Here is a 24,239-nt window from a genome sequence, read left to right on the forward strand (position 1 = left end):
AGGTTTTTATGCTACTACACTTCTCAGAATGCCTTTACTGTTACTCACACTGTTACTGTGATCTAGCCAATAACTAAAGGCAGACACTACCCAAGGAAGAACATTTGTGTCTCCATGAAGGCAAGGACAAGAAGCTCCTCATTCTAGGAAAGATGCTAAGAGCAGCAGTAAACAGTGCATATTGACAGGACATCAGCCACATTTCCTAACCCTTTTGTTAAGATCAGACACTGATGGTTCAGCAGCAGCAAGACAAATCCAAGTTGGACACTGCTACGTGTCTATGCAATGCTCTTAACTTACTACGGATGCAGTAGCCACGTTCCTTTGTATTAGTTTTAAAGCAGAGCCATCTGAAAGTACTGTATAATGTGAAGTTCAGACAGAGGAATGTACCTGCTAAGAATCATCAAGGCATGCCCGTCATCCTTGCTGTTACATAGTTCTACTGCATTGGCTTCAAGAATAGCCAAGCCTAACTGGAAAATGGCTTTGATTCCATCATAGAAGAAGCAGTCGACGACATTCACAGCACTTTCTAGGGGCATGATACTGAGGAACAGGGTAAGAAACCACGAAAGGGAAATGGAAGCCAAGGTGGACAGATCTTTTATGTGGTCAGCCAGTTCTGGAAGTCGTTCTTTTATAAGCTCTTCAAATACTGATTGGTCTACCTGAGCACCTGCAAGTCACAATAAAACCACAGTGTTAGCTGAGGCTAAAGGGTCTGTTTAGATCTACAGTTAATGGCAACTCATCAGCAGCAAAATAAATAAAATAAAATCTGAACCACCAAGATGTGTACACACCTGAAATGAGTAACCATCCTACACAGTGATCAACCTCACCCTCCCACCTGGTGTGTCATTGTCTATACCACTTATTGAAGTTTTTTTGCACAAGGATTGTGTCATTTTGTGTTACTGGCTTAGCACCCTTTTGTTGGAAAGCAGGCTTTTTCTGACCACGGCCTTCACGTATAGCCCATCCAGCCACACAAAGCAGCTCACAGAAAACGTAGGCCTCTGTCACACCTTGAGAAAGCATAACTTGTAAGCGCACAATGCAAGTTTTGTGAATGGAATTTGACCTTAAAAGCATCCTGAAACTCACAGGCATCATAAAATAGGGAGGTGAGTATGACTAGATAACGCCTAGCTGCATTTACAGATAAGCCTCATTTGACCGTAGCTTGACCGGTCTTAGGGGCAAGGGAAAAAGCAAACATAGGGTAATAAAACACAGCTGTCTCACACTAACTATGCCCCATCTGGTCCTGTCCACGAGGGGATCACGCATACATCACGAAAATTCCTATAGGGCAGTATTGTCATACTACCTCATCACTAGCCTATCAGGCCCTGCCAAATGCAGACCCTAGCATGGCATCAGACACCGAATTTTTGTATAAAAGACCCTCTACCCCTTTGTTCGACGGAGGTTCCGTGTATTGAGGGCACGTGTCTTTTTTTGCCCAGCTAAAGGATTGATCACCCTGAGGCTGCCTCCCCACCCTTCGAGTCAAATATAGGGGTGCACGAGTCCTGAGCATGCTCCGAGTTCTAGTGTGTCTTTCTGTTGTTATCGTTTCTGGATTTGTAAGTATTGCTTAAATTTATTAATTGGTGGTTTAGTTAATAGTTAAGCTGCATTAATTACATCCTATAATCCTGTGAAGTATAAGTAAGTCATATTAATTGTATTGTATAGATAGTGTGATTTTGTGCTATGTGAAAGGGTTAAGTTTTAGCCCAGGTATAAGTGTTAGAAGAAAAACCCAGGAGTTGTCAACTTGTAACAGTAAAAAAATCAATGACTAACTCCACCAGCTGTCCTAAAGTGACATTGGAGGGATTGGCTGTGGGTGGTTCTTTTATCATCATTATTTTGGCTTTGTTTTTTGTATTTTTTATTTGTATGCTGCGTTGTCTTAGGCGAATTAGGGATAGTGATTTGATATGAGTGAATTGTAATCAAAGTATTGTAATCAGTTGGGTATAATTGTGCCCAAGCTTTTCTACGCTGTAAAAGTATTGAGCAATTGCTAGTTTAAACATCTATTTGGTAATTATTGGTTTTGACCACTTAATAAAAATCATTTGTTTCACCATCATCCAGTAGTTTTCACTGGGTAGTCGGCTTTAACCCTTGAGGCTCCCATCACATCACAGAACCAAAGTGTAACACCTTTCAGGTGCTATAAAATAAGAGCAGCAGCAACTGTTTTTGGCGACAGACAACTTCATAACTATAGCTAGCAAGGACAGTTTTTAAAGCTGTTTACTATTCAACTTGGAATTTATGCAATAAAAATTATGCCAAAAAACCTCCTTCCTTCCAATGTATGCACTTCAGCACTCTACATCCAAACCAACTGCAAAAATTGAGCAGGGGTGCATCTGCACTATAGAGAAAAATATAAAATTGATCTTGAAAGGAAGTATTTATTTGGTAAAAAGCTGGATGTTTTAAAAAATAGTAAAATTTCACATCATTTCCGAATATAAAATTTTCCTTAGTGTCTTTCTAAATGGAGCATATTCAAGCACTGACCCTCAATTTTATCTATTAGCACACATCCCTGTGCCCATGAATAACTTCAATGGAGTCAGCGTGATTTCACATGTAGATGCATGGTAGATAATCAGATATATGAGATGAGGGCCTTGGAGTAAAGAGGTTACTGTGTACAAAAAGTAATTCCCTTTGCCAGTTATTTTCTGTATTCCCTCTGCAGTTATTTCTCACAACTCATGTTTTCTTCTCCCAGCTCAGAGTCTCCTATCCTTATTAGAAAGTTCAGTTTGCTATGAAATTCCTGGTTCTTTACACAAATTTCCATAATACATAAACTCAAAATGTCTCCTGCCCAAATGCAGAATACTTCCTGTATAACCTGTGACAGGAAGCCCAAGGCTTCAGTTTTAACCAAATCCGAAAGCACTGGACACAGCAATTTTCGTTTTTAGCACTTTCTACAAGTCATAAGGAGACACTCTAATGAAGATGGGGAGTATGCAAATTATGATACCATGTGAGAGTGTCATATCAAACACGGAGCCCCAAGATTATTACAATAATTTCAATGCTAATTGCCTCTGAGAAACAAGAAAGACATAGTCCCCACCTCAGGGTGCCATCTAATCCAGACATTATTCATCACATGAGGATTACGAGCAGACGCGGAAGGGAACAAGTGACAGTAAGACCATATGATTACTCAGCAAGACATGGATTCCCCTTAACAGTTTCATAACATTTTTGTTTCATTAACTTGCAGAGTGGGTTTTTAGGAAGGATCTGAATAAGGAGACAGAAGTAGCTTGGCAAACAGTAAAGAAGGCATTTCATGACTGATCACAGCATAGAGGAGAGATGTCTGATTTGTGAAGTTTAATATACGAGACTATATGACACGTACATAAAGTGCTGTACGTTTTATAAAAGGCCATCTTATTAGTAATAAGATATGACAGAGGCACACCAGATCTATCTAAAGTACTCTATGGCCTCCATAATAGTAGTATCTGAGCACTTTTAGTGTAACACTCCAGGAGACAGGGAAATGTTATCCTCATTTTACAAATAGGAACCTGATGCACAGCAAAGCAAAGTGGCTTGCCCAAGAAGGGCAAGGGGTGGCAGAGCCAGGAACTGACCCCAGGTACTCACTGTGTTAAAGCAGGGTACAAACAGAAGATGAACGCCAAAGACAGGCCATGGGGGGAAATGAAGGGGGGGGAGCGGGGAGTATAAGAAAACTAAGATATGCACAATTTGTAACCAATTAGGAGCAGTGTTCACAGCTTATCACCTGCCTGGCCATTATTGGTGTTAGAGTTATCACTTCATTGATGTGTACAGGAGAATTTGGAAGAAGGACTTGGAGGAGGTGGCTGCGGCTTTTATGGATTTTCATGGAGGCTTTTCCCATCTGTCAGGGGTGGCATGAACAAAAACGCTTGTCGGAGACTCGATTGATCAAGGTGCTTCAGTAGAAGGGAGCAGGAAGGAGAGGCCCTCACAATAAAGATGAAAGTTGAGTACACAAGAGAGGATTACATTAGGAATTTGTGCAAGTAAGAAGTAGAAATGTGCCTGGTGCTTGTCAAGGAGCGAGAGCAAGGAAGGGAGTGTGTGGCAGTCACCACAATGATTTTAGCAGCAACATTTTGAGGAGGTGTTACTGCCACATGCCAAAAAGGCAGTGGGAGGATGGGGTATCAAGATCAGAGAGAAAGATTACAGAGTTTGAGGCAAGATGATCAAAGCTTGGACAAGAATTTTGGCAGCATGGGCAGAGAGGAAAGTTTGGATCTTGGAAATGTTGTACAGGAAAAAAGCAATAAAGTTTAGACAAGGCCTGGATGTGACAGCCTGAAAAGAGGGCCAAGTGAAAGATGAAGCCAAGATTACAAAATTGAGCAACAGGAAGAACAGTATTGTCTGACATATTTGGAGGGAAGGGCATGGGAAGAGCAGGAGTTCCCCTTCAGTCATGTTAACATTAGGACAAATCTTCAGTGCAGAATTAAAACGGGCTACTGGCACCTGAGTCTTGGCACCCTCTTTATCCAGAGATCCCAAGGCCAGAAGAGACCAATGTGATACTTAGTCTGTCCCCCCATCAGGTACAAGCCAGGGAACCTGCTCAAAATACTTCCTCAAGCAAATCTTTTAGCCAAACATGCAATCTTGATTTTTAATTTGTCAGTGATGGAGGATCAATTGTGACCTTGGCTAAATTGTCCCAGTGGTTAATTACCTTCCCTGCTAAAAACTGATACCTTCTTTCCAGTCTGCATTTGCCTAGCTTTAGTATTGGATCATATTATTCCTCTCTCAGCTAAACTGACAAGCCCATTATTAAAGACTTGTTCCCCACGTAGATACTTATAGACTGTAATCAAGTCACCCCTTAACCTTTCCTTTGTGAAGCTAAACAGATGTTGCTCTTTGAGTCTATTGCTGTAAGGCATACAGGTACTGACTCCATGGGTGCTCGGGATGGAGCACCACAGGGGGAAAAAAAAACAGTGTATGCTTTGTACCCACTCAGCCTGAGAGTCAACTTTTTCCCCCTCGCCCACCTGGGGTGATCAACTTTTCAGTGGTGTGCTGGGGCAGGAGGGGAGATGGGGAGTGGGGACAAGAGACAGGACAAGGAGGGGAAGAGGCGGAGCAGGGGAGGAGCAGAAATGGGAAGCGACAGTTTAAGAGAAAGGGTGGAGTGGGGGTGAGCCTGCAGCAGAGAATGGGTCAAGCACTCCCCAGGAACTCAGCACCTCTGATAAGTCCTGTTTTCTAACTCCTTTAAATCATTCTAATGAATCTTTTCTGATCACTCTCCAATGTATCAACATCCTTCTTACACTGTGGGCACCAGAACTGGACACACTGTTCCAACAGCAGTCGCACCAGTGCCAAATACAGCGGTAAAATGACCTGCCTAATCCTGCCTAAGATTCTCCTGTTTATGTATCCCAGAACTGTGTCAGTGCTTTTGGTCACAGTGTTATTTTAGGAGTTGATTACCCACCACAACCCCCAAATCTTTTTCAGATCACTGATATACGGAGTCACAGACTAATCTACCATCCCAGCCTACATTCTTTGTTCCTAGATGTAGACATTTAGCTATATTAAAAGTGCATGGAGGTTAGCTGCACCCAGTTTTGATCCTTTAGTAATCTGTCATTTCCACTACTTGCCACTCCCCAATTGGTGTGTCATCTGCTAACTTTATCAGTGACAATTTTATGTTTCCTTCCAGGTCATTGATAAAGGTGTTAAATAGAGTAGGGCTAAGAACCAATCCCTGAAGCCACTAGAAACGCACCCACTTATCGAGGATTCCTGGTTAAGAGTTACATTTTGAGATCTATTAGTTAGCTAGTTTTTCGTTCATTTTGTGTGTGCTGTGTTAATATCATTCTAGTGCAGTACCCAGTGAAATGCCTTGCAGAAGTATACGTGTATTAGGTCAACATTATTACCTTTATCAACCAAACTTTTACTCTTATCAAAAAATTCAAGTTAGTTTGACAGGAAGGATCTATTTTCCATAACCCCATATTGAATTACATTCATTACATTACCCTCCTTTAGTTCTTTATTAACCAAGTCCAGTATCAGCCACTCCTTCATCTTGCCTAGGATCAATGTCAGGCTGAAACCAGCCTGTAAGTACCCAGGCCCTCCTGTCTGCCATTTTAAAAAAAATATGGCAACATTAGCTTTCTTCCCTCCTTCCTCTTCCCCTCCCCCATCCTCTCACTCGCACCCTTCCATGCCCTGGCCTCCTGCTCTGAGCCCCCCACATCTCCAAGGCCCTGCCCTGACTCCTGCACCTCCCATAACCCCATCCTGGCCTGAAGGACCCAGGCAACACCAGGTAAGTCTTTTAGTAAAATATGTTATAGTCACTATTACTAAGTATTTCAGCTATATTTACCTCACGGACCAGATATTGTGCACCACTTAGGACTAACTCAAGAATTGCCTCTCTTCTGGTGGGTACCAAGACTAGCTGCTTTAAGGAGCAGTCATTAATGGTACCTAGAAATTGTATCTCTGAATTCTGTCCCAAGGTGACATGTACCCAGTCAATATGCGGACAGTTGCAATCCCCCATTATTATTGGTTTTTCTGTTTTGGTAGCCTCTCTAACTCTCCTGGAGCGCATCTCAATCATCCTGTCACTTGGGCTGTCAGTAATATATTCCCACTGTTGTACTCATTTAATTCAAGCATGGAACATGTATCTATAGAAATTCTATGGTATAGTTTGATTCATTTCAGACTCCAATCTTCAAATATTTCAGATCGACTCAGTGAAATCTGTAAGAGGCTGACTGCAATTACACAAATCTGAATGGTGCCATCATATACCAATTCACAAATTATATTCTACACAGCTATAAATAAGATCAGAATTGCAAGTTCTTTATCATCCTGGTGCCATGCAGCATTTCACTCCCTCATTCCCAGCGTAATGAAAGAGTGAGCGAGAGTCATGCTTACCTATCACCCGGTGATTAAAGTAATCTGGCAGCATCCTCTCACACACCGCAACAAGCAGCCAAAAAGCTTCCTCCTCTTCCGCATACAACAACAACACAGAGGTCAAAATATTCATAGACTGTTATGAGATCAAAAGAAGATGGGATTCATTAGTTGCAGTGTTCTCTATAAGCGGTGTGTTTGGGTGGCCACCCAGGAGAGTTTCAAATGCCACCTAGATGATTAGTAGAGCACCTACAGCCGGCATCATGTATTTCTATTGCTGGTGCACATCCACTCATGCCTTGGTGCACATAAAAAAATTTATTCCACTTATGGAAGGAAAAAAATTAGAGGGAATATCGGTTGCAAACCCATCCTTTCCTCCAAAAATTCCTACAGCAGAGCTGTTTTAAGAAACAATAATAAAACTTGTCAGATAAGACACCAGTTACTTGGCAGGAGACATGCCTTTCACCCCCAGGGCTCCCACAGTCCGACAGCTTACCATAAAACACTGCTCTCCTTACTATGGAAATATCAACGGGGAGACTGATTACACTAGTGAAATCCAGCTAAGACTTTAAGTTCTAGGGCGATTTGCAAGTTCATATATGCCACTCTTCATATGAGGTAACATGAAACAACTATGCAAAAAACAGTATTATAATTTGTCTAAATGGATATCCAATTGTGTCATGGGTTTTTGCCTTTGTGTTTGGATGGAAGACAAGGGAGCTTGTTGGGTGTCTAGTATTATGCTACTCCCCTGGGTCAGTACTCAGGAGATTGGAGACACTAATAAGCCAATAGGTTGTAATTATAGTGTACTGGGTCTATGGATCTGCCATCAGCCTGGAAAGAGGAGGACATCAGCTCACCAAATCCCTCTCCTATGTGAAAGCTCATCTTCAGAGGCCAGTTTATTTGGCTCACCCACTGAGCAATGCATGAGATAACTTGCACTCAGCACCAACAAGAATAGTAGGAACTTTATTTTTGACTCTCGCGGAAAATTCTGAACATATCCAGGGAACAAGTCAGAGTCAGAAAGGGCCATCTTTATATACTTCTCAGAGTAAAATTACACAACATTTAAATTAATCTTTCATTACATATGCAACAGAGCAAAGCACATTATTTATAATTAAGCTATTGCAAAAACACCTTGAGGGGATAACAAAACTAAGCCAGCTGAGAATTCCTCTATTGAGAGAAAACACTGACATACTTTTCCACATGCTAATAGTTCTTCACCTGGCAGTATCCTATTTTGGGGTTCCTATGTGCATATGCTGTCAGAACTCTCCTCAGGGCTGCTATCCCAGTTTCATTCTGGAAGGTCGGGTGCTCAGGCAACGAACGATGCAGGTCTCTTTCTATCTCCTCAGTCGCCATGCAACACTTGCCCATTGATGCCTCCACTAAATTTCTGTAGTAACCAGGATGGGAGGCAAGATCAGACATGGCATCTGAAAGCAGAAATAAGAGGAAAACATAAAAGGGGGCTAAGAGGACTTCGGGTATAATGTTATTAAATCATTATTTGACAGAAGAGCAAACATGAAGCGGCTGTTTTCCCCCAGGCCTAGGAAATTAGACATTACTTGCATTTGAGTGAATCCCTAAACCTAAAAAGGACAGAAAATACTAGCTGTGATTTTCCAAGGAGAAATGTTTGCATAGAAAATGAAATTTCTATTATTAAAGCCTAAATCAGACAGTGGATTTAAAATCAGCTTGATATTGGCTTTGTCTGTACTATGAAACATCCTCTCCTAAAAAGCACTGTTGGGATAAAGTTTGTTCAATAGTGAATATAATGTGCAGAAAGAAGTAATTCCAAACATAAAAATTCAATCCTTGCAAATGTGCCTTTAATTGGACTTGACAAGTCATTCCCTTCCATGTTATCTCCAACCCTGCTCTGACAGGACAATTAATGAAATTAACTAGTAAATCTTCCAGATACAGTCTCTAAGACGCCTGCCCATGCTTTATGGGAAAGAGCAGGACTGCAGACCTAAACATACTTGCATTTCAAAATATTTAGGTTTAGCTAAGATTAAATCAATATTTACATCACACTCTAATTGTTGCCTTAAGAATGTTATTTCATAACCACATGGTGGCATTTTATGTTAAAAAAAACAATTATTTGTGCACATCAATGAACAGTTATGAGACAAAATAAGACACTCTTATTGTTCTACCCGTGTATGAATATAGATATTATCCCCACAGTATCTGAGCACCTCTTCTTCCTTCCTTTCTGCCAGAGAATGTGATGGGATTACAGAGCTTTCTTGCATAACTGCATCCAGAGCTGTGTTCAGCCCTGGATGCTGGCTGTATGTGTGATGTCCTACAGAGTTCTCACCTGAAAAGAGGATCCAGAGTTTGCCTCTTAAAGATTCTGGAATTCCCATTGCAACCAGCTTTCTAATCTTCTCAGTGCGAAACATACAGACAGTTCTGCCATATTCTGCAAAATGGTCATTCCACAGCCTCTCTTTTATTTGTTCCCTGGACTGCAAATCAGAGGGTAAGTTTTAAAACAAGCAGTGTTGCTTTTAAAAGTCTCGCATACAAACCAAACTGGACGTTTGGATACCCCCGATCTTCCCCTCTCATAAGGATTTCTTTCGGACCAGAAAATGTGGTGTCACACAAGGGAGAAGTGCTTTAACAGGCAAATCCTGCCCAGCTTTTCCCTGAGGGAGGAACCTATGCAGTCCCCACAGCACAAGGGAAGAGCAACACTAGGCAAGACAAAGCGAACCCTACTGTGCACCACAGCCCAGCTCCATAGCAACGGTCTGTAAGTTAGTGTGCCATAGGAATGCACTAGGCCAGTGGTCACCAACTAGTAGATCGGGATCTACTGGTAGGTCTTGGAGCCTCTGACAGGTGATCCTGACTGGTTTGGCCAAGAGTCTATTAAGTGCCAGCACTTCTACTGCTCCACCCTGCACTGCTGTGCACCTCCTGCCTTTTGCCTTGGAGCTGTCCTTCCCCCTGGGAGCCTCCTGCTTGCTATGCAGGGCAGGGGAAGGAGAGGAGGGGGTTGAAGTCAGGGTGCCCCCTCCCACTCTGTATCCTTTCTTCACAGAACAGAGAAGGGGCACAACAGGACTTGGGAGGGAGTTTGCTGGCTGCTTTTGGGAGTGGGCCAGGGCCAGGCAGGGATGAGCCTGCCTTAGTCCCACTGCACCACCACCCAGGAGCCACCTGAGGTAAGCAGTGCCCAGCTGGAGCCCACATCTCAAACTCCTACCCCAGTCATAAACCCCCTCCTGCACCTCAAGCCCTGAGCACCCACGCATCCAAACACCGTCCCAGAGCCTGCACCTAGAACCCCTCCTACATCCCAACTGCCTGCCCCAGGCTCAGCTCAGAGCCCCTCTCACACTCCAGATCCCTTAATCCAAGACCAGAGCCTGCACCCCAACTCTCTGCCCCAGCCTGGTGAAAGTAAGTGAGGATGGGCAAGAGAGGGAGGATGGAGTGAGCAGGGGTGAGGCCTCGGAGTAGGGATGGGAAGGAGGCGGGGCAAGAGAATTTATTTAGGTAGATCTTGGATTGCACTTACATTCAAAAATTGATCTCGTGCTTAAAAAGGTTAGAGACCACTGGGCTAGTCCTTTTTACACACAGACACACACACCCCACCTCCCACATACAACCTTAGGCTGAAGCAACTCCACCCTACAGCTGGGGAGAGAAGGTGCTAGAGCTCCACCCTGTGCTCTGGCCACTACTTCAGGGCACACTTTCTCACTGCCAAAGGCACAGGGAGTTTGCAGCAACTTGACATTCATCACTGGGAGATCAGGCAGCAGAGCACTCTTTTCTGAGTCATAAGCTCAGAAGGCTGCCCAAAAAGCCTCCAGCCATGGTTTTCACAGACCCAAAAGATGAATTCTTGTAGCTGTTGTGGGAACAGCGAATATCTGATTATCCTAAAGATCACAAGTGAAAGGGCAAAGAGCCTGTTTTAAATGACAGTAGCACTGACATTTACAGGCTCCCCAAACCAACTGAGAGTCTAAAGGAAGAGGGACAATGGCGGGCTCCATAAAGCCAGTTTTGTTTTGCTTTATAACGCGAGTGCAACTCTGCTACCATGAAAACTATGAGCCCTTTGTTGCTCAATCCACTAAGAATGTTTCTTTACAACTCTGTAAGACAAACTTGTGGTAAGAGCAAAGCCTGGTAACACATAAATGCTGCAACTATGCAGGCAGGATCCAACATCTCCCTCTCAAAATACCCTTTTTAGACAATAACAAAAGTAACACTGATCGTGACATGTGAAAAAGAGGGCTGGAAGGAGACACCAGATTTTACTCACTGTGAGAGGGGTGGTAAATAAATATTTTGAGGGTAGGATGAGAGAAGAGTTAGGCAGGCCAGGAGAATGAACAAACAAAGCTCACTATAATTTAAATCAAAACACACACACACACACACACTTTCCTGCTAATATACAGTTCACTTTATGGAAAGAGAGTGTCTGACCAAATGAGTTACTATAGTTATTTTTAGGACTTATTTTAAAAAACTACTGTGCAACTGCACCTTAGCCATACATACCATCCTGAAGTCAAGACTTTCAGCTCCTGACTGGTGAAAAACTGATCTTAGTACCTCTGCATTTAACAAGTGACTGTTCTCCTTTTCACCTTCATTCTTGTCTTCACTTTGGGAAGCCACTGTTCCCAAATCCTGGGACTCACAGTCACTCAACACACATGTTGAAACAAACATGAGAGAGTTCTTGCAACATAGAATGGAAAAAATAATGTTTGGAAAGAGTTTAACAAATGGTACGGTAGGTATATTTTTCGTCACAGCAAGAGCCAACACAAATTAGTGAAGCAGGTAACCATGACAGTTGTAACTTTCATTCAAATTTGAAAAATTTGAGCTCAAATAAAAGAACCAAAATCCCAGTTAGGTACCTAATTAATAACGGCCTAAGTACAGTAGTAGTTTTGCTGAGCACTTGCCTTCACTACAATGACAGTTGTAAGTGCTCAACACGCACCTCTAGACCAGGACTCTATTGCTACCCTCCTTATATTTTTAGAAAGGCACAGGAAGTGCTTTTATATTCCTTTTTTTAATAGACAAGTACTGTGCTACTCCATAATCTGGATTTAATAGGGACACTGACAGGTTTTTATAAGATACTCCAACAATCTAGTGATGTGCTCATGTCAGCAAGTACCTGTTCTCTGTCACTTTCTCCCAGAATAATATTGAGCATTTTTGGTCCTGCACAAAGAATAAAATACCCTGCTGTTTTATACAAAATAGCAGAAAATAATGTACTATTGGTTCATTCAAAAGACCCTATGTCAAACACACAGTTCCTTAGCCTATAGTTTATAAACGCCACAGGAAAAATTCATTACATTAATCAATAAGATGTTACTGGTAAATTGTAAGTCACAGAATCATAGAAACAAAGCCATTTTGATAGGTCATTTAGCCCAATCTCCTGCAGTGATGCAGCACTAAGTATTATCTAGACCAGAGGTGGGGAACCTTTTTTCTGATGGGTTCCACTGACCAACAGAAAAAAAAATTATTTGTGGGTCTCACACAGCCCCACAGCAGAGCACTGAGGCTTGAGGTTCCCCTAGGAGCCAGGGTGGGGCCAGATATGAGAGGTTCAGGGTGCAGGATGGAGCTCTGGATTGGCACCAATGGGTTTGGAACGCAGGAACAGGCTCAGGACAAGAGGCTGAGGTGCAAGTGGGGGGGTGTAGGCTCCGGAGGGGAGTTGGATGCAGGTAGGGGTGCAGGCTCTGGAAGGGGTTTGGAGCACACAAGGGAACTCATGGCTTGTACATAGAGTTTGGGGAGGGCTGCAGGCTCTCAGAGGGAGTTCCAACCTAAGACAAGGGGTTTGGGATGGAGGTGCGGGGTCTGGAAGGGAGCTATGGTACGGGAGAGGGTTCAGGGCTAGGACAAGGGCAGGGATAAAGGCTCTGGCTCGGCGCCATTTATCTCAGACAGCTCTAAGTCCATGGTGCACCTGAGCACCATGGCCCTTCCCCATCATGGCTCCTCACTGCTTGCAAAAGCTGCCATGATGTGGCACTTTTTTGTGTATATTTTTAAGCCTGTTACTTCTTGTTCGGTCCTCATTAGTTAAGGAAAACAATGTATCACCCTCCTGTTCAAAACAATCTTTTATATAATAGAGGACTACTATTATGTCCTTCCTCAGTCTTCATTTAAACCAGAACCTTTTTTGGGCCAGGGGCCATTGACCCACAGAAAAAAAATCGAGGGCCACATGTAAGTGAGCAGAAATAAAAAAGAAAAAAACCCTCACTGATTTGACCCCGAATTGAGGAGAAAGACACTCCCCACATTCTCCTCACCCACCAGAGTCTAGAGGGGTCCAGCCTAGTAGATTTTTGTGTGTCCAGCCCTGCAGTGGAGTAGCAGGGGGGCTGGAGTGTCTGCATAGGCTCCCCAATTCTGGGGGAGCTCTGAGCCAATGGGGCCCCCGGACCTTCGGTTCCCCACCTCTGATTTGAACAAACCCAGTTTTTTCAGTCTTTCCTCATAGGGTTGTGTTTTCTAGAACTTTAATCATTTTTGGTGCTCTCCTCTGACTTTTTCCAATTCGTCCACACTTCATCTGAAGTGTGGTGCACAGAGGTGGACACAATAGTCCCATTGAGATGTTATCAGTACTGTATAAAATGGAAGCACTTCTTGTGTCTTGCTTACAACACTCTTGCTTACACATCCCAGACTGTTAGCTGTTTTGCAGCGGTGTTATTTTGTGGACTCACATTTAGTTGGTGATCTACTATAACCCCTTAATCTTTTTCAGCAGTACTCCTCCTTAGGCAGTCATTTTCCATTTTGTATTTATGCAACTGATTATTCTTTCCTAAGTGCAGCATTTGCATTTCTTCTTAATGAATGTTATCCTATTTATTTCAGACCATTTCTCTAGTCATTCTGAATTCTAATCCTGTCCTTAACTATAGGCTTCTAATCACTTTTCTGCTCCAGTTATGATTTTAGGAGATGCAGGGACAAAAAACAAATGGTTAACTCTCAGCATCATCATGCAATTTGAAACCAATAAAAAGTTTAGTACCGTTTCCTTTTTATCCACGCAGTTATAGTGCACTGGGTTGCTGGCGTTGACTTGTTTTAGTCTCAGAAGCAGGTTCTCCACCAAGCTATCCCTGTTCTTCAACTCAATGAACTGAAAGGCCATCTTACTCCTTATACTAATAATGATGGGATTCGGCAGGAGACTAGTGTCCTCCATCTTCTCTACACTAACCACCTATTCCAAAAACATTACAGAGAATGTATTAATCACCATTCAGAGAAGAAAATGCCAGTCAATTCTACTGAAAGCAGAAACCAAATTCTACTGATTCTACACCAGAGTTGCCAGTTTTTGCTATGGAAATCTCCATTTGATAAAAATATACAAGCCTTTTTAAAAAAACGGGCCTATCATGTTTGTGTTGGAGACCTGCATCTCAGCACTGTCTCCAGAGCCCCCTGCTCAGCTTCCCAGGACAATCTGTTGCTGTTCAGTAGTCATCCGAATGTGTTTATACTCATGCACTCATCCAGATCCCTGCAAAACAGGAACAAGAGCTGCCACTGTATCTGTAGCACAGGAATTAGTGCCTTGGTTTCATAAACCAGCAGTTGCCAGTTCCAACCTTGCTGTGGCCTGGGTAGCAGTTTTGGGCTGTCTTCTAAACACATGCTCGTCAGTCAGAACCCACCTCCATCCTGTTCTGAGGATACCTAGGACCTGACTCCGTAGGTTTAGAGCAGGGGTAGACAAGATATGGCCCAAGGGCCAGATGCAGCCTGCCCTTCTGCGCCCTCACCCCCAGGCCAATCAAGACCCGGGGGCTGGGGAGCACACAAAGTCATTCACTGTTCTAAGCAGCTGGCACCTTCTGCCTCCCTCCAGGGCACACGGCGCCTAGACGGAACCACCAACCATTTTGAACAGTGAATGACTTCTCATACTCCCCCACCCCCAGGTCTCAACTGACGTGGGGGCAGTGGAGTGCACCAAGTCTCCTCCCCCTCAGCAGGGCTTGAAAACGGCTGGCAATTTCCTCTCGCTGCCCCTGCCTGGCAGGATGGGGGTAGGGAGCGAGAGTCTTTGCACCATCCCCCACCCCCAAATCCTGACTGGCCTGGGGGGGTAGGGGAGCGTGCAAAGTCTCCTTCCCCTGCCAGGGGACAAGGTGCCTAGAGGGAGCTGCCCCTTCCACCCAAGGCCGTGCCCTTTCCAGGAGTGGAGCCAGCGCATGATGTGAAGTGGCCCCCCTGCAAAAGTTATTGCCCACCTTTGCTTTAGAGCATGGGGGGGAAACCTATGGCCCTTAGGCCGCATCCAGCCTGTGCCTCCCCCTCCAACTGCAGTGGTGTGAACTGGTGCTCCAGCCAGTCAGGGGACACTGTGGCTGGAACACCAGCGCACTCCCTCTTTCCATACTTCCACCTTGCGATTTTCCCAATTCTCACCCCTCTGGACTTCTATGGGGGAATTGGGAGAACTTGGGTGGCAGTTACTCTCGATAGCAATTATTCTTTGGCTAGATAAGTACAGTGAAACCTCTGTTATCTGGCACTCTGTTAACCGGCATTGGCCCCAGCCACAATACTGTCACATCTTCAGATGCACAGGCCTGGCTTAGTTTACCATGATTGGTTTAACCATTTTTTATTTAAGAAGCACTAATCATCTTTAACTCAAAATAGAATGTAAGACCAACTGCCTCACACTACAAAAACTACCAATATTAAAAACTTGAGTTTTACTATTATTGTCCATTGCTTTTTCCTAGGTTGATGGGACCCTCAGATAACCGGAATTTTTAGATAACCGGAACACCCTAATCCCTGAGTGTGCCGGATAACACAGGTTTTACTGTATCTTGTTTTGCAAGGTACCTGTTTGTTGCACCACATTGTATCAGTCAACAACACTACTTTGAGAGTGTTGTTGCCTCACCCAACTGCTTTATATGAATTCATCTGTTAACGAAGACCAGAACAAAAAATTTGCAGCCCTCTTTCACAGTCTCCAACACCTCCCCCTGCCCCCAAAAAACACTGAAAACGACTGTTTTTCAGCTAAGTTAATTCACAGCAGAGCTTTGGATCAGCAAAAACCAGATAGAGTAAAATTAAAATCAAACGGCCACCTCTACCTCTCTCAGGGGGATGAGAACATTGCAGCATCCACCTTCTTTGCTGGCAAAACAGACATAGCTGTCTGAAGCATACATCCTTCCTGCTGTGTGACAGCGGCTAAACGGAGTCCACAGAGAACAGTCTGCAACTTCATGTAGCTTCTCCTTCCCTGGCAGTCTGAAGAAGGCCCGAAAGAATTCGTTCTGTGCTCTGGCTTCGAGAACCCTTATAAACAAAAGAGAGACAAAGGGAGGATATACAAAAATCTTGACAACTACCATCTGAGCTTCCTTTCCAAATGCAATATTCAAAAAGACAATGATCATCAAGAATAAGCAATGTATAGTAAAACCTGCTCCCCACAGCAACACTGCTAACCAGGTCTTTATGTATGGAGAGCTGTAAAGCTGGTAACTTCTAACTATGGACCAGCAAACCCATACACAAACTGTTGGTGGGCCGATAACATTTTATTTGCATATTTACATATTCATTATATAAATAATGAATATGCAAACGGGCAAATGAAATGGGACCGGTCCACCAAAAGCACCAGCCCCCAGAGCCACTGGGAACTGCTGGCTTCAGCTCCAGCAGCCGCCTACCACATGGTGGCTGCTGGAGCTGAAGCTGGCTGCTGTGCAGTGTCTCAGGAGACCAGGGTGTACCTCAGTCTTAGCTCCCAGAGCCACAGCAAACAGCTGGCTTCAGCTCTGGCAGCTGCTGTGGCTCGGCAGCCAGTGGCAGTGCCATAATTAGCTAATTTTGCACCTGAGGCCAGACTATAAAATTGCGCCCCCTCGTGTATATATTCATAGTAGTTACTTTGTAGAAAAAGGGAAAATACATAAATAACAATAATTAATTTTAGTTTACTAAAACTTTTCACAAGAAGCCACAGTCACTGGCAAGCAGAGAAATATTCGCAGGGTGATTTCCAAATGTGGATAAGATTTGGCCAGATTACAGTATATTCATGAATTAACTGCAGAAGGTCCAAACTAATCGCAGATGAAACGTTTGGCAACAGCGCTAACGCCTGATGTTCAAAACTCTGAATCTCTTATGAAATTTACGAGGCATTCAAATCGCTGTCATATTTAAAACTTAAATCTACGGCTGCTTTTTGAAGATTGGCAGTATCCATTTTAACAAAAGAATTGCCCGGAAAAAAATCCCGCTTCAGTTCTTAAACTTAAATGCAACAGCCTTTAAATGGCTCACACTCGCGCTTAAAACAGTTATCTTGAAAATTGGAAACATACGTTTAAAGGATCACCAAACTGACTTTATCATGGACCTCATAAAGGAAACATCTTTTTAGAAATCAGACAATGGCACCCCTAAGGAGCAGTCAAAGTTGACCGTCCTCGATGCGGGCAGGGATGCTGATATGATGTGAGGCACGAGCGAAGATAGCTTAGTACAATGGTCTCCAATCTTTTTACACCCAAGATCACTTTTTAAATGTCAGGATAAGCCAAGATCTACCCCCACCCCTTCCTTGAGGCCCCACCCTCTCTGTTCCCCTCCTCTCCATCACTTGCTATCCCCTGCCCTTATACACTCTCACTGGGTTGAGTCAGGAGGTGCGGGCTCTGGGGTGGGAATGAGGGATTTGGGTGTGGGAAGGGGCGAGAGGTGCAAAATGGGAGGGAAATTGGATGCAGGAGGATGTGGAGAAGGGAACGCTGGCTCAGGGAGGGGGCTCCAGGCTGGGGAGTGTTGGGCTCAGGTGGAGGTTTGGGGTGCTGAGTAAGCCACAGGCTTGTGGACGTGGGGGTGCAGGAGTTTGGGTTGGGTGTGTGAGGGGCTCAGGAGACAGATTTGTGGTGTGTGGATGGTGCAGGAGTGTTGTGGATGTGAGAGGCACTGAGGATGGGGGGATGCAGGAGTTTGGGGATGTGAGAGGCTCAGGACAGGGGGTTCCAGTGTATGATAGGCTCAGATTTGGGGTCAGGTGGTGCAGGAGTGTTATGATGCTGTGGCCAGATGGGGACCCAATTGGAAGCTTGTTGGCCAGGCATCATTTTTAAATAAAATATTATGTCAAACACAAAAGGTTTCAGCATTGTCTTTATTTATCAGAGAGGCGGAGAGCCTGTTTTGAGTCAGGGATCACTGACCCACAGAACATGCGGTTGGGGCCACACAAGTAAGATGCAAAAAAAAAAAAAAAAACCACAACCTCAAGCCTCACTAATGTGGCCCCAACTGTGCTGGTGGGGACAGGGTGCTGGGGTAGGGAACAGGGTACTGATGGGTGCTGGGGCAGGTGGCAGGGTGCTGAGGCAGAATGCTTGTGGGGGCAGGAGACAAAGTGCTGGGACAGGAGACAGGGTGCTGGTGGGGGTTGGGGCAGGATACTTGTGGGGGGAGCCTGGCCAGGGGAAGAGGACAGGGACAGCTGGGGCCAGTACTTGGGAATCCTGTAGCTGTGCATCAGGACTGGGGTCTCAGTAAGCATGTGCGCTGCTTCCCCTTCCCCCAAACAGCCAGCATGTTTCCTGAACAGCTGGGTCTGTACTGACATTTAAACAGTCATCATTAAACTTCAGAGCTGACAGCCACTGAGATGAATTAGAACAATTCAAAATCTAGAGCAATTTTTTGGGGCCAGTTTCCAAATTCACACAGGCATAACTGGCATCAGATATATTCAGAATGCAAAGCATTCTGCAAGGGACGGATGGGGGAGTGGGAGTCCTGGAACCACCAGCTCCTTAGGAAGCATGCACCATACTCCTTGCCCCGCAATAACTGTGCACTTCCTAAGCAATTGGAGCTGGCGTGGTCCCAGGACTCATACTGCTCCCCCTCCCCATGCAGGAAGGCAGCAGGGGAAGGAAGTTGCTGGCATGCCACAGACCTGGCTTTTCGTGCAGCACGCCGGCTGTTTGGGGAGGGGAAGTGCAGCCCCGTGCATTTCCTGAAACCCCAGATGTGGCGTTCAGCTGCAGGACTGCGTCCCCTCAGCTGTGTGCCTGAAGCAAGTGCCTCACTTGCCTCGCCCTTATTATGGCCCTGGCCAGTGGTTTGCAGCCCAACACCAATCCATGGACCAGCGATTGGGAAATGCTGCTCTACAACACCTAAAAGTGATAGAAAAGCACACTAGTATGATACTCCTGCTAAAACATTCTGCAGTGAAATTGTACACTATACTGACATTTAAACAGTCATCATTAAACTTCAGAGCTGACAGCCACTGAGATGAATTAGAACAATTCAAAATCTAGAGCAATTTTTGGGGGCCAGTTTCCAAATTCACACAGGCATAACTGGCATCAGATATATTCAGAATGCAAAGCATGGACTGCCCTACAGTGTGTGGGGCTCCCCACTCCCATGCTATGGCAAGCCAATGAATGGCAGGCTATGAAACCCTCTCTTCATGTCCCTTAGGAATAAAGTCTGTAGCATAGAAGCTTCTTTCTCTTTCAATAAATAACTTAGCTCTTTATTGATTGTTTGACTGTAGAAAATATGAAGCCCGGTGAAGCGAGGAGACAGAGCTGAGAGCAATTTGGGAAAGGAAGCACTACAGCTAACAACAGAAATGAAAGAATGGACTTTACCAGTGTTTCTGACCCATTATCTTCAGTAACAAGGTTATCCAAAGAAAACAGACAGAAGGGCGCCTCCATTTTGTTAAAAAGAACAAAGAGAAGCATTCTTTACACACAGCAAAACAAAAGCTTTCTTAAGACCTAAATTTCCTTAGCAAAAGAAACTCAGACAAGTGCATGCAAGGATCTGCTTTTGTGACTAAGCTGCATCAGGATATGCCTGTTAGCTCAGCACAAAAATATTTTCCACTTCGGCACCACATAGATGCATGTTAATGATAACATCCACAGCCTGCTCTATAGAAAGCTGTTTTCTCCAATTATTGTGATGAGAAGATAAGTTCTCTCCTGATGCTACCAGTTCTTATGCTTTGTAAATTGTTGTATTCAAGTGTATTATAGCAAAGCAACAGCTCTGCTGTGCTTACAGCTGAGAGCTGCTCACAACCACTAAATCCACATGATGACTCAGACTGCTTTAATATTAACTGTGTCTTGTGGAGGTGAGAGAGGGGGTTAGCAGTCCAAAGTTGGGGTCATTTGAGCAAAAAGTTCCAGAGATTACGGACATCCTAAAAATCTGATATTTTATAACATCACTTGGTCCCACCTTATTTCCCACACATCTGGGGCTCAAACTATTGCTCTAATCCTCCTAAACCACATCCCAGACACTCAGGATTTATCCCACCTAATGCGTGGCATGCACTGCCGCTCTGGGTAGTCCTACTGAAGGGTAGAGTTTGTAAATGCAGAATGATATACCCAAGAGGGTGAAATGTACATGTGCAGCAAGTTTAAAGGGTTGCAGGCAATCTTGTCACAGTAACTGGGTGACTCAAGGTGACGCTCGGGGTTCCCTGAACCTGAGCCAGACCCATGGAGTGTGAGTTCAAGCTCTACCAACTGGCAGTTTTCAGAGACCATGCCTTCTGCACATTCCTTATTCTCTACCTGCATTCAGCAGTGTTTTCTCCCTAAAGTTTTGCCAATATTTGGGGACGAGGCCATCACACCCCAAGAACTCGATTATTCTCTTAGCTCTAGTTCACATGCCTCAGGGCTATTATTTCAGTTCACGTTAATCTCCGTGGAGTGTACTCATCCCGCTGTAATGATCCTATTAAGATCAATGCTCCACTTTGTTCGTGACTCTCTGAGGCAGACCTATAGAGACCCTTTCTCCAGATTTCATCATCTCTCTGCCTCCAGCTGGTACACACCCTCTTCACAGCCCCACCACATTCCCACATCCCTACAGCCCCTTCAAACTTACCAGAAACATGGAGCTAGCACATGGAGGTGCTCGAAGCAGTGTGCACGGGGGGAACGGGGAGAGCAGTTAGGGAGTGGGGTGATCAAAGCTATGGGTTTGATGGAAGTAATGTTGGAGCAGTGGGGGGATATGCAGTTGGAGGGAACGCAGGGGATGTCAAAGCAGGGAAGGGAATATAGGGGGCTGCTGGAGCAGTGGAGGGAAGGAGGTCAGAAAAATAAGGAATCAGAGCTGTGCAATGGAGCATGCTGGGGAGGTTCATCACTGGGGACTGAGATGAAAATTTATATTAAAAGAATCAAAAGTGGAACAGAAGAGCCAAATTTGGATACCCAAAGAGAAACGCCTGGCATTTCTGCCTCAGCAACTGTATGCCCTCATAGAGCAAGTTCCTTGTAAGCTATGCGGCCGAGTAGCCGCCTATTTAACACTGTGCAGGCTCTCTAGGAAGTTGCACAGGTCAGGGACCTGCAACAGTTGGGACAGGGCTGCCTCCTCCCTTGCCTCAGCCCCAACCTATCCCATCCTCCAACCTGCTGACCTGGCCTCTGCTAGGAGACGGCACCGCTTGGCCTGGCCCCGCTACAGCCAGCGAACTCAGCCCAGCCCCAATCCTACCATGACTGGGATGGCCCAGCCCTAGAGCCTTCACCCTGCTGTTGCTGAACCAGACCAGCCTCGGCACCCCCTTGTAGTGTCCCAGAGCTTCCTGCTGCAGCCCAGAGACCCCCTTGCCACAGTCCAGAAGCATTTGCCTCCCCGCCACAGCCTGGGTGGCCTGGAGCTGGAGCCCCTTTCTGCAGCCAGAGCAACCCAGCCCCGGAGCCCCATCACACCTGGAGTGGTTCGGCGTCCTCCCCACACACCCTGCACCCCACCCCAGAACCTGCAGCCCCAAGTTAGAGCCCTTTTCCGCAATGCTCTGAGACCCTCATCCCCAGCCCACAACCCTCATCCACAGTCAGAGCCCTCACACTCCTGCACTCCAACCGTCTGCCCCACACCTGAGCCCCCTCCCCCATTCAGAACTCCTTGGCCCCACCATATTTTGCTCTATTCACCAATATTCATTCTGCTCAGAAGTGGGAAAGATTAGAGGAAACACTGCTCATTAATATATCCCAACAAAATGACACCATATAAAATGCCCATGGCAGTTAAAAAAGGCACCTCTAAAGTTAGTTGCTGAAACTGATACAGTAACCCTTTAAATGTGATACAGCAAACATTGAGGTCTATGGGCCCATGATATCAGCTGTAAGTTTGCCAGGAATAAATATGATGTTACCCTGCAGACAAGCTGAAATTACTCAACTAAGGTAGTGGACCTAGGCACTGAGGCGTGGCATGTACTGAAATAAGGACACTTGTCAAGGTGTATTATTTATTGAGAAGCATATGTACAGTGTTTGGCAAATAAGCTAAGTTCCCTGCTGTACCTAACCTCAACGTAAAGTTATCTTCCTCTATCCAATTGAGAGAGAGAGAGGGAGAGGAAGAGGGAGAGGGAGAGGGAGAGGGAGAGGGAGAGGGAGAGGGAGAGGGAGAGATATATTCCATTCTGAGTTTCCAAACCCCTCCAGCACCGAAACATGAGTGCAGTGTCTCAATCTGTTACACTCAAGCAACTCACCTTTTTTCCAGGCACTGGCAGTTCCAGAACTATGAATCAATAGGTGATTAAAACAAGTCCTATAGCATTATTTTTTATACGTACCAGTGAGAAGATGTGATGAATATATTCCCCCCCAAAAAAAGAAAAGAAAAAAAACCACACTAAAAAAAAAAAAAAAGTTGTTTTATTCCCTGTTTTCCAGGGCAATCACCAGACTATTCTCCCTGCTCTTTTTAGAATTAGTTCCCAGTTTGCACCTCCTTGGATACTAGGATTATCTTTGTTTCCAGCACATTGAGGGCCTAATGAAACTAAACTGTGATCACCTATATTTGACCTAAAAGTGACCTTTAAAAAGGCTTTTATCTAAAGGAAATGATACACATATGGCTGACTAAAGCAATTCACTGGCCAGTAATGCAACACTTCAGACTACATCCTCGCTGTCAAATGTGTTTTCTATATTTTAAAACCAATTTGGGTCATCTTGGTAAGATATCAGTTTTGTTGAGTCACTGCCTGCTCATATTCAAATAATATGAAGCTACAGAATAAAGCATCTAAAAATTACAATGTTCTGTTGGTAAATGGCTAGATGATAGAAAAAGGTTACTCACCTTTTTCCTTTATGTGGTGAGAAGTACCTGCCTGATACTATAAACTAGGAAGTGTTTGTAAAAGTCTGTCATTTTATTAACAACACATCAATATTTTGAGACTTCTTGTCAGAAGCACTCACATAGATGAAAGCAACATTTGTGATGTTTAATTAATCAGTTTCCATTTAGTTTAGTTTTAGTTTAATTAATCAGTTTCTATTTAATTAATCAGTTTCCATTTAGCTGTGATGCTGTCTTAATCAAAATAACTATATTGCGTTAAAAATTTTGCTTCAATTTCTATGGATTGGTAACCCATCACTGCACAACAACAACAACAACGAGATTTATGACAGTTACAGCCTAAATAAATTATTATCCTCTTCAAATCTTACAGGCACTGCACACATCCAATTACATTTCCATTTAGGACATTTCCTCAAGAAGTTTCTGTCCTATACTCACCCTGAATGAGATAGAAGTACAAAGTTGGATAAAAGAGTGATCCTATGTAACAGTGCAGTCCATGTCTCTGACCTGCATTTGCAGTGAAGTGATTATCAACTGCTTCAGCTTCACTTTGTTTTTGAAAGTGCTTAAATGACCATTAATCCCTTTGTAATCCATGTTTATGAATATCCTCATTACACTGAGCAGGAAGGAAACTGATTTACTATCTGCTTTGATATTAAGCCTCAATATTGCTTGTAGGGTGCCAGGTGTCCGGTTTTTGCCTGGACAGTCCATTTTTTCTGGCCCCTGACCGGTAAAAAGAAAACCAGAAAATTCCGGACATGTAAAACGTCTGGTATTTTCTGTTTCCCTCGGACAGAAGGCCGGCAGAGACAATCTTCCCTTGCTGCATCTTGCTCAACCAAGTGTGGTCTCTTTTTTTTGGGAGGGGATCAACAAGTTTGGTCTCCCGTTTTTTGTTTGTTTGCCATGTTTGGGATTTTTGGTGAAAG

The 24,239-nt window shown here is 44.3% G+C and overlaps 1 protein-coding gene across 7 annotated transcripts in view; it reads right to left on the reverse strand.

Annotated features, from left to right (window-relative positions):
* The window catches only part of TBC1D8 (TBC1 domain family member 8), a 105,414-nt gene that overhangs the window by 7,943 nt on the left and 73,232 nt on the right, over positions 1–24,239 (reverse strand). For all 7 annotated transcript variants that reach the window (XM_006133189.4, XM_025189715.2, XM_075917115.1 and 4 more), the window contains 7 exons: positions 16,233–16,440; positions 14,135–14,329; positions 11,599–11,781; positions 9,383–9,533; positions 8,260–8,474; positions 7,024–7,141; positions 397–682 (listed from right to left, as the gene is read on the reverse strand). In XM_006133189.4, coding sequence (XP_006133251.2) covers positions 397–682; positions 7,024–7,141; positions 8,260–8,474; positions 9,383–9,533; positions 11,599–11,781; positions 14,135–14,329; positions 16,233–16,440 — 1,356 coding nt within the window. The remainder of the gene's footprint in view (positions 1–396; positions 683–7,023; positions 7,142–8,259; positions 8,475–9,382; positions 9,534–11,598; positions 11,782–14,134; positions 14,330–16,232; positions 16,441–24,239) is intronic.

The sequence above is a fragment of the Pelodiscus sinensis genome, chromosome 1, assembly GCF_049634645.1.
Source record: "Pelodiscus sinensis isolate JC-2024 chromosome 1, ASM4963464v1, whole genome shotgun sequence".
Classification (NCBI taxonomy): domain Eukaryota; kingdom Metazoa; phylum Chordata; order Testudines; family Trionychidae; genus Pelodiscus; species Pelodiscus sinensis.